Source organism: Myotis yumanensis, unplaced genomic scaffold (genome assembly GCF_028538775.1).
Source record: "Myotis yumanensis isolate MYYU_CA2020_CCGP unplaced genomic scaffold, mMyoYum1.0.hap1 SCAF_3, whole genome shotgun sequence".
Taxonomy (NCBI): domain Eukaryota; kingdom Metazoa; phylum Chordata; class Mammalia; order Chiroptera; family Vespertilionidae; genus Myotis; species Myotis yumanensis.
The window spans coordinates 162,845,526-162,856,679 of record NW_027223754.1 but is presented as its reverse complement, the minus strand read 5'-3'; the positions used below and the strand labels follow the sequence as shown (position 1 = coordinate 162,856,679).

Here is an 11,154-nt window from a genome sequence, read left to right as displayed (position 1 = left end):
TCAACAATTCTCATGCACCACCTTTTAGTGACTATAAAATATGACAGGAAAGAAAGGGTTCTAATTCACAATGCAAAAACTCTTCAGATACCTTGGGATACCTAATACTAGCAATAACAACAACACAAAATGCACAAGAATAGCCAGAAAATACTGAAAAACAAACAATGAGTAGGAATTGCTGTATAAGAAACCAACGTGGAATAGAAAGCTCTAGTAACTACAATGATGTGATTACACAGAAGTCAATGGGACAGAAGAGAAAATCAGTATGTAACAAAAGTGATATTTCAATGGGAAAGATGAGGATGTTTACCTTTATGTAGAGAAAAGTACAAAAAAGAGCAACATCGAACAGATTGTCAAACTACAGCGGGAAGGCCGGGGAGGGTTGGGGGGAGGGGGAGTAAGGAGATCAACCGAAGGACTTGTGTGCATGCATATAAGCATAACCAATGGACACAAGACACTGGGGGGTAGGGGAGACCAGGGGAAGGTCAAGGGGAGAAAAAAAGGAGACATATGTAATACTCTTTGTAATACTTTAAGCAATAAAACAAAATTTTAAAAAAACAAACAACAAAACAACTTTTCCAGCTTTAAAAAAAATGAAATAAAAAAACTTAAAAAACAAAAAAAAACAACACCAAAAAAACAACAACAATTACCCAAGTTCCCACTCCTCAGAATCAGTCACTATTAACATTTTGACTTATTTGCTTTCACCCTTATTTCCAAGTTAACAACTTTTAATAGATCACATACATAATAAATAAACACAATGTCCTTTAAAAAGAAGTCCATGGCTCAAGTTCCAGCTAAGATGGCCAACCAGCTGGTCATGCTGTCTCCCCCCCCCCTCCCCCCAGGGTCAATCCTGAGAAACTGTAGAACACATGGAAGACATGGATAGGCCTGGGGTAGAAGAGAGGGGATGGTTAGAGGAAAGGGTCTTAAGTTTGGTCCTTGCCTATTGTCTGCCCCTTTAAAGTAGAGATCCAGAGCAGCAGTGCCCTGTCTGTAGTCCAGTCCAAGGGCAGATCTACTTCATAAGTAGAGTTGCCAGCTTTAGCAAATAAAAATACAAGATGCCCAGTTCAATTCGAACTTCACAACAAATAATGGCTTAGTATAAGTATGTTCCATGCAATATTTGGGACATACTTATGTGAATTTATTTTAATTGTTTATGTGAAATTCAAATTTAAGTAGGCATTCTCTATTTTGTCTGCGTGGCCCTATTCATAGGTGATTGAGATAGGTGACTGCTCTGAGTATCAAGCTTGCTGGCAGGTAGCTGGGCTCTGCAGAACTAGGTACTCAGCTGGCCTTCACTCTAGGGTGGTGAGGGAGGCCTGTAACCTACTCCAATGGAGCTTCTCATGTGGAGAGAGATAACCAGAGTCTGAGACTGTATCATCGGGAAGTTTCCCTATTAGCTTCTAGGATTTATACAGCATGACAGTTCTTAAGCTCTGCTTCCACCATGCCCTTGATCTCAATCTCAAACCCTGTGTCTATATAATAGAAGGGTAGGGAAGTCATTAATTATCAAAAGTCTCCTTGAGCCCCAAATTTCTGCTTAGTGACCAGCTCAGCAACAAGACTCTTGTCAACCTGCAGGCAATCATGGAACAAGGCTAGACCGTAACTTGACTCATGACCTGGGGCACAGGGATTCTGCCATGGTTTCAGATTAACAAAATATTATTATAACTGAGCTCATTATTGTTGTTATTGGAAGTTTTCCTTGCTTTTAATATTTTTTTTGCCTATAGATAAGATTGAGTATAAAATACCTGATAAGCCAAATTCTAGAATAAGCTTGTACAAACATGGCCTGAAAGATAGAGAATCCATTTCTGTCTAAAAGTCAAAATATAACCCTGACACTGATATCTGGGAAGATTTTAAGGAACCTCCAAAATCTATTTTTGCTTATCAAAATTGGCATCCATCTTTACACTGAAAATGGTTTTTGGATATCTGATCCCAAAAGGAGACTGTTCCCAGCCAGAACCACCTCCTGCCTGTCCACATGGACCATCTTTCAATCTCATCTTTTTGCCAATAGCTTTTCAGAACAAAACTCCTAACCAACACCTTTTCGAGGTTTTATTAATATATTGAGTTATTTTATTTCAAAGTTATGGAGATGTAATTAACAGACTATCAAATTTACAGGTCCATAAATTTTAACCAGCATTTGTCAAGAGAATTTCTTTAGTGAATCCAACTATCTTTGGATGCAAAGGAAATCTTTCCCAACTCATTTAGCACTATGTGGTTTTATTGAGCCATCCACCATGATCTGGGGATATTTTTTTCTGTACCAACTGGTTTCATACATCTCAAGATGGTATATACTAGTAAAGACAATAACTTTGTGGCAAAAGTCTTTATTATCATAGAGAGGAACCAAGCATTTCGCCTTCCTACCAAATGGCCTCTGTTTTGCTGGGTCAGTACAGTGTTTCCTTGTTTGTGGGTGGGAGTAGTGAGGGGTATCTCCGAGAGTCTTAGAGATTTGGGTGGGGGCCAAGCCACCAAATGATGGAGCTTGAAAAACAAAACCCCTCAGTTATGAGGTTGTACTGATTTAGGTTCCAGGACCCTGGCTTCCTTTTCTCTAAAACACTTCATTCTGAGAAAGAGACTTGAGTAGCAGAGGACTGAATAGTTGTTGGTAGTCATCAACTCACAGGATAGCTGAGATTCACACAGTGCTGACTGACGGAGTTGGGCATGAAGCAAGGTAAATTGTCAGTGCGGCTGAGAAATGGTTCTCTGAATATGAGGATCATTGTGTGGTATGAGAAACTTTCAGAACCAATACATGATCAGAGATACAGTCTAACACAAAATCTTTGTATTAGAAATATGCTTTATTGAACACAACAAAAGAAAGCAAAGAGCAGAGAAAAATATTGCAGGGATATAACTCTGTACATGAGAGTGTTGTGTCAATACCATCTAGGGACACTGATGGGAAGATAACTTATTTGTCCTAAGGGCAACTCCTGCATGGAGTTATAATGAGCAGGGAAGTCAGACATCAAAGGCAAGATTCCCCATTCTGTAGATGATGTAGATCAAGTTTCAATTTTCATGGGGCATACGTCATTTTCTTACCAGAATTATGGCAGACTGATATATCTGATAATAATATGGGAACATCAAAAAGATGTCTACATGTCTGCATGACATTGATTGTTGACCTTCTCAGGGTGAGTAATGAAAGCTCAGATCTAACAGGAATTGATAGAGGAAATGAGGACTAGGCAACTTCTGCTTAACCCAGGGGCCAAGAGAAATCTGAGACAGGAGAGAAGAAGCAACCTGAAGAGAGGACCATGCAGCTGCAAAGGGGGCCTTGACACAATGTGGGACCAAGAGCCAATGGGAGGACTTCAGTGCTTGTAGCCCTTCCTGGTGGTGGATGAGGAGGTGCTGTATTTGATGGTGGAACTGCTGCCCCCAGCAGAGCTGAGGCCACCGCCAAAGCCTCTGCCACTGCCAGAACTGAAGCCACCTCCAAGGCTGTGACCACTGCCATAGGAGTAGCCGCTGCCTCCGCCAAGGCCGAAGCCACTGCCGACACCACCAGCACTGCCATAACCACTGGAGACGGTGGACTGCACCACAGCTGTGGAAGGGAGGGGACAAGGACACACAGACATGGTGAGCTCATTATGTCAGCCTGAGTCAAGTCAGAAGAACTCAAGGGTGAGGGAGGGAGGCAAGCAAAGATACTTACAAATGTTGACTGGTCCAACACCTTCCCCACTCAACCTAGGAAGGAAGAAACACAGAGAGCATGAGACCTCAGAGAACCACTACTGGACCAGTGTGGGAAGCCTCCATGTGAGGACCATCCATGGGGAAACTGCCTCTTCCATGGTTCTCTGAGAGTAGTAATTATGGCCATCACTAGGGTGCTTTAAGCTTGGGCTCACTGGCTGCACATCATGGAGAATCACCCAGATGATAGAGGAGGTTGTGAGTTGCCCACCTGCACTCCTCGCCTTCCAGCAGCTTCCTGTAGGTAGCAATCTCCACATCCAGGGCCAGCTTGACATTCATCAGCTCCTGGTACTCCTTCAGGAGCCGGGCCATGTCCTGCTTGGCTTTCTGCAGGGCATCTTCCAGCTCAACCAGCTTACTCTTGGCATCCTTGAGGGCCAGCTCCCCACGCTGCTCAGCCTCAGCAATGGCGGCCTGCAGGTTGGCGCACTAGAGGGGGAGATAAGCAGAATGAACTTGCAATCTAGTCCTCCCAAGGAGACTAGCTGTGGTTCCTATTTCCCAGTGAGGAAGAGAGCCAGAGCCCTGATGGCACGGAAATGCAGCTCAGACCCTTTCTATCCAGTTTCTGTCCATTCTGCAAACCTTATCTAATTTATGAGTCATCTGAAAAAAACCTGTGCCCCTTTGTATTAACCACCCTGCATGACGATGTGGGGGCTGACTGGTAGAAGATACTACAGCAGATATAGATCAGGGGACAAAGGAAGAAATGTACCCACTCACTTGTTTTGAATCTTGACAGCTTTTGATAATCTCATGTAGCAGCCACACTAACTTGTACAAAATCACAAACATTCTCATGGAGGTGAGGGGTTTCTTATACCTCACAATTTTAGGTGACACTGGTCTTTGTCCAGTGTCTTTACTTGACTAACATTTTTTTGACCTTGAATCTTGGGCAGATTTGCACCAATCCTCCTCACTTTCTGGCCTGCCTTTTCTTTCCCAGTTTTGTTCATTCCCAAATCAACTGTTCCCATCTCATCTCTGTTCAGTGCTTCTAGACTATATTTTACAGCTCTGTCAGGGGAAACTGGTTTTATTCACCTGTTTATATAATGCTCTAGGGTTGGGATCTATCTCACCTACCTGTGGGAACTCACTCAGGGTAGACACTGCATAGTGTCCTCTCCCTATTGTCTCCCAAATTCCCAGGAATAAAAAATGATGGTTGGTGGACACGTGGTGGTCTAGCAAGGAAAGGATGCTTTTATTTTCCTTAGTCCCCACCATACCTGTTTCTTGACATGGTCAATCTCAGATCTCAGCCTCTGGATCATGCGGTTGATCTCAGCAATCTCCTGCTTGGTGTTGCGCAGGTCATCTCCGTGTCTGCCAGCTGTGATCTGAAGCTCTTCATACTGTAGCAAAGAGGGAGAGAAGCTGATGTATATGGGCTTTCACATGTTAACACTGACTGTCACACTGTGTCAGGCGTTTGATAAATTAAACCCAATGGCTTTTCAAAAAAGATTTTAGGAAATGCTGATGTTACTAGGTCATTGGATCCTCTACACTAATCTCAGACCAACCTTATCATGAAACCACTGCCTTTCTAGTTCTCCTCAGAACCAGCAGTGTCCTGCACTGGTTTTCTGAGAGGCAGCGTCAGTGTCACACTAATGCAAAAGTCACTAGGTTCTTATCTACATTAGCTTTTCTCCTGCATGGGTTTCTTTCACTTACAGAATTGCACATAAATTCTGTCAATATCTACTCTATCGTTACAGGGTACACATTCTGTGAGAGGACACCAGCTTCCTTAGAAGTGCATTTTCCCTGTGAAGCCTGGTAGTCTTGCTAGTGTTTAGGGAATGAACACAAGAATTTCTCAGCAGTTGTCCACTCACTGCTCACCTTGCTCTGGTACCAGGACTCAGCCTCAGTCCGGCTCCTCTGAGCAATCTCCTCATATTGGGCCTTAACTTCAGCAATGATGCTGCCCAGGTCCAGGTCACGGTTGTTGTCCATGGAAAGGACCACAGAAGTGTCTGAGATATGGGTCTGCATCTGAGCCAGTTCCTGCAGAACATAAGATGGTCAGATCATTTTCTCCTGTAAAGTTTATAGGCTTCCCAACCCCAAGATCTTCCACCCTTTTGCAAAGCCCCATTAGAGTAATTCAAATGAAGGTGAAGATGCTTACGGCTTCATAGAAGGCTCTGGTAAAGTTGATCTCATCCATGAGAGCATCTACCTTGGCTTGTAGTTCAACCTTATTCATGTAGGCAGCATCCACATCCTGGGGAATAAGCCAACACCATGGGGTCAGCTGAGCCCTCCTTCCCCATCTGCTTATCTTATAGTCTCCCCACCTCTTGTCCTCTCAGATGTGGAAAGGACTCCAGAGTTTTCTTCTTTTGCAAAGAAACATGAAGCCTTGGTTGTAATCAGCTCACCTTCTTCAGAGTCACAAATTCATTCTCTGCAGCGGTGCGCTTGTTGATTTCATCTTCATATCTAGAATGAGAAAGGCCTACGTCAGTGGTGAGAAAGGCAGCCTGGGGTCAGAACTTTCCATAATGGATATATCCAAGGTTAGCTTTCTTGACAGTAAGCCTCAAAGATGATTTTTGTGGCCCCTAAATGTTTCCTTTTTTACTCTCCCTATGTACCTATCCGGCCTTTTGCTTCATTTCTCTCAGGTTTGTTTTTAAGCAACATTTGTGATTTTCATCTTTATGGACATGGTTTGCTACAAAATCATGACCACATCTCAACCTGGTCTTGAAGTGTGCAGTTCTGGAAATTACCCCATATCTCTCCTTAACTCACTTGTTCTTGAAGTCCTCCACCATGTCCTGCATGCCCCTGAGCTCTGAGTCCAGGCGGCCTCTCTCCCCAACGATACTGTCCAGCTGTCTCCTGAGGTTGTTGATGTACTGCTCAAACAAAGGCTCCAGGTTCTGCCTCACGGTCTTGGTGCCCTGCTCCTGCAGCAGGGTCCACTTGGTGTCCAGGACCTTGTTCTGCTGCTCCAGGAAGCGCACCTGGAGAAACACAGTAGTTATTTGCCAGACAAAGGAAGGAAGAAAGTAGTATGAGTTGTCAGGGCCCCAAGCAGGCCCGTGTGGTGACAGCATTGGACTGCTAGACATTGTATAGAGGCTCAAGCTGACAGTTCTGCTCCCTCAAACTGTTCACACCCCATTGATCTCCTCCGTGAAGTTCCCCCATGGACACAGAGGTGCTCTCACCCTCTAAGTAATGGAGCCTACCAGAGACTTTCAACATTTCTCTTGTCAAGTGCAATCACACAACTAGTTTAAAGTAGCATTTCCCTGATATAAAGCACAACATTTTTATTTAGTTATGACATAACTAAATGTTTAGAATCTAATAATTAAAATTTAAATCTAATTAATAAATGGATTCCATTCTAACTGCCCATTCAGTGAATGAGTGTCCTATAAAACATCCTCATTGAGTTGTCCTTCTCTGTTTCCAAAATCAATTAGTGTTTCTATGAGACATCTAAATCTTTCTGTCTTTTTTTTCTAATCCAGCTAGAATATCCTTTTCTTTTCTTTTTTCCCCACTACCCAAGCTCTAAAGTAGTTTTCACTGGAATTTTATTTTTAATGTCTTAGATTTTCTTCACAAGGTAAAGTTAATTCATTCCATTTTCTCACTGATTTTTCTTTGCTTCAGGGTTATCAAAAGTTGAGAATTCTTTCTAGACTGGAATGAGGGACATTTAGATATTCAACAGTTCTAAATGATTTCCACCAGCTTCTGCCTATCGGATCCCAGTGGGAAGCCAGGCTGAGTCCCTTTTTCCCTCCACCCTATTCTCCCCCTGAGAGAACATGTGTTGGTCCTCTACTTTGGGGACTCTGAGTCCCCACTGGAGGACAGGTCCTCCTGGCTCACCTTGTCAATGAAGGAGGCGAACTTGTTGTTGAGGGTCTTGATCTGCTCCCGCTCCTCAGTCCTCACCCGCTGGATGGTGGGGTCGATTTGCAGGTTCAGAGGAGTGAGGAGATTCTGGTTGATTGTGACCTCTTGGATGCCTCCAGGGGGGCACACAGGGAAGCCAGCGCCCCCATAGCCACCACCAAAGCCAGCTCCACCACCGAGCCCAAAGCCACCACCAGATCCACCACCAAAACCAAATCCACTCCCGGCTCCACCTCCAAAGCCAAAGCCACCTCCAACTCTGCCACCATATCCTCCACTGATGGCACAGCTGCCACCTCCGATGGAAATCCTCTTGGAGCCCCCCAGGCCATAGAGGCTCCTGCTGCCAAAGCCAGCTCCTCCACACACTCCACCGAGGCCTCCACTGCCCCTGGAGCGGCACACGGAGACACTGCTGAAGCCAGAGCGGCTGACCCCAGGGACTCTGGCTGAGCTGGCACTGAAGCCACGGTGGCTGCTGCTTTGGGTCCTGATGGTGGATTTGCTCGACATGGTTCCTGAAGATGAGAAAGAAGGCTGAAGAAGGCGTGAGAGGCTGGAGGGTAGAGCTGAGAGCAGCAGGTGTGTGATGAGTTTGCAGGCAGCAGTTTATATATAGTGGAAATGGGCTGGGCTCAGTCCTGGAAGGTGAGCTTGCAGATTGGGGAGGGTTGGGCTTTACAAGCAGTGAGATCACAGCTGGATTATTAGAAAAGTTATGAAATATGAAGATTGCATTTTGGCTTCCTATAGTCAGGGGAAATTTTCTTGCCTTCTAGCTTTGACTTGATCTGAGTACAATAAGACTATTCTCAATTCACTGAGCTAGGAGTTAGTCACTGAATCAAACAAAGGCTCTGCATTTTATGCTTGTGTATCAGAGTGCTCTCCTCTGCAAACTGCTATTTCACTCAGCAGAGATCCTGCAGCTCAATACGGGCTGTTGAATATGCCTGATAGAAAGAGTCCTGTTCCTTTTTGTTGATTACAAAGTTAAAAATGCCTTTTCTTCAATGTAAAATTTCACACAGGTAGAAAAGCAGAATAACACCACGATGGGCCCTTGTGTACTTATTACCCAGCTTTATAAGGTGTATCATATCATGGCCAGGCTTATTTCTTCTATACTCCCACATACATCCTCTTTTCCAAATTGTTTTGGACTTACTTTTTCTCCCACCTTTTGATTCTCTTTTAATACTTTAAGATTGTTTTTTTTTTTGTAACTGCTGGCTTTTCTTCACCTTCACCTGTTTGTCGCTTATTGTGCATTCAGCAATGTCTTTTTCTCTTTGTGCTGCTTTCAGTTTGGCCTTCATTTCTATTGTGGCTTTTTAAAAAAAAACAACTTTTTTTAAATTCATTTCGTAGAGGAAGGGATAGGGAGAGAGAGAGAGAGAGAGAGAGAGAGAGAGAGAGAGAGAGATCAATGATGAGAATCATTGATCGGCTGCCTCCTGCACACCCACAATGGGGATCAAGCCCAGAACCTGGGCATGTGTCCTGACTAGCAATTGAACCATGACCTCCTGGTTCATAGGTTGATGGTCAACCACTGAGCCATGCCAGCTGGGTGACTGTAGTTTTGTTTTGTTTTGTTTTTCCTCTGCTTCTTTTCTGAGCTTCACAAGTAAGCATTTTAATCTTTTATTGTCTCACTAGAGGCCCAGTGCATGAATTCGTGCACCTTGAAAGGAACTTTGGGCCATGAGGCTGTGGTGGGCACAGGGACCGGTCTCGTCCCATCCTCCAGGACCCTGCCCGGCCCTTCCTGCTGCAGACCCTGGTCCCCTGTCTGCCACCACCCTGCTCTCATTCACTGACGGTGCCATTCCCGCTTGTACCCGTTGATAGCGCAGAGTGATTGGGGCTGGTGCCAGCAGCAGGTGTGAGTGGGGCCAGCACCATCAGTGGGTGCAAGTGGCAGCTGCTGCCCAGATTGCCCCTCAGGAGCAGGGGGAGGTGGAGAAGCCCTCAGGGACGATAGGGGCTGGCAACTGCTGCTATCACCTGCGGACGGTGCAGAGTGATCAGGACTGGAGCCGGGTGCCAGCAGAAGGTGCGAGCGGCAGCTCTGCGCCGGCTGCAGGTGCAAGTGAGGCTGGCGCTGGCTGTGGGTGTGAGCAGTGGCTCCAGCACCAGCAGCCGGTGTGAGAGGAGGCTGCAGGCCCTGATCATCCCTCAGGAGCAGGGGGAGGTGGAGAAGCCCTGAGGGGTGATTGGGGCCAGCAGCAACCCCTCCCATCCGTTGACAGCACCGAGCAATTGGGGCTGGCACCGGGTGCTGCAGCGGGTGCAAGTGGCGGCTCTGGCACCGGCAGCAAGTGCAAGGGCCGGGCAGGACCACAGCATGTGGGAGCAAAAAATTTTCAGTAACCACCAGAGGCTCACCCCAATGATAGCAACCGGCGCCCTGCCTTGGTCTGGCGCCCCCACTCGCCTGCTCCACCATCCCACCACAGCCGATGCCTGCCATGTTCTGCACTCTGCCGCTTGCTGCCAAAGCCCGCCTTGTTCTGCACATGCCCCCTGGTGGTCAGCGCATGTCATAGCGACTAGTTGCTTGGTTGTTCTGTGGTTTGGTCTATTTGCATATTAGGGTTTTTTATATATAGATTATGTTGCCCCTTTGTTCTCTGATTTTATCATGATGTTTATTTCATTGAATTTCAAAGTCAATATAATATTATTTTATTGTGACTTTTTTTGTTGAGTGTTTTTTGTTTTTTCTATTCCCTGAATTTTTAAAAAGGTAAAGTATCTTCTGGTGCTCTTGGAATGGTTCCTTTCTGACTAGTGCTCATCTCTGAATGAGGTAAGCTACTCCTGGACCTGCATTTGCAGAAAGGATTCTGGGAGGAGGGGCCAAGCCCATATCCAGGCTAGCAGGAATTCCCATTATGACACAGGGCTGGGGTAAATAATTATTTTAATTTTTTAAAAATATATTTTATTGATTTTTTACAGAGAGGAAGGGAGAGAGATAGAGAGTTAGAAACATCGATGAGAGAGAAACATCGATCAGCTGCCTCCTGCACATCTCCTACTGGGGATGTGCCTGCAATCCAGGTACATGCCCTTGACCGGAATCGAACCTGGGACCTTTCAGTCCACAGGCCGACGCTCTATCCACCGAGCCAAACCGGTTGCAGCAATTATTTTAATATTTAATTCAGCAAACCAATAAAGTGGCTCACAATTCACAGTCTTTCTTTGCTTCACCAACACAATGCTGCCAGTAGGCCTTGACTGATTCCTTGTTCAATGCTGCCTTCAGAGTTTCTTGAGACTTATGATATATGGGGACCTGCCTCCAGCCCACACACCCAGTTCTGACTGCTGCAACATGAGCTTCTTGGACTTGCACCTGAGGAAGTTTCCTTTTCATCGGCTTAGTAGGAGTTTCATGAGTCAATGGTGCCTGGCAAGTAGGAAAACCTCAGCATT

General features: G+C 45.4%; 1 protein-coding gene across 1 annotated transcript; it reads right to left on the bottom strand.

Annotated features, from left to right (window-relative positions):
• Positions 1-2,927: 2,927 nt before the first annotated feature.
• On the bottom strand, positions 2,928-8,271 carry LOC139005516 (keratin, type II cytoskeletal 6A-like). Its single transcript, XM_070407752.1, has 9 exons — positions 7,681-8,271; positions 6,583-6,797; positions 6,207-6,267; positions 5,954-6,049; positions 5,665-5,829; positions 5,043-5,168; positions 4,013-4,233; positions 3,758-3,792; positions 2,928-3,646 (listed from the first exon to the last, which is right to left on the bottom strand). Exons 1-9 carry the CDS (start codon positions 8,218-8,220, stop codon positions 3,411-3,413), a joined length of 1,695 nt encoding a protein of 564 aa, XP_070263853.1. The 5' UTR covers positions 8,221-8,271; the 3' UTR covers positions 2,928-3,410.
• Between the last annotated feature and the right edge of the window lie 2,883 nt (positions 8,272-11,154).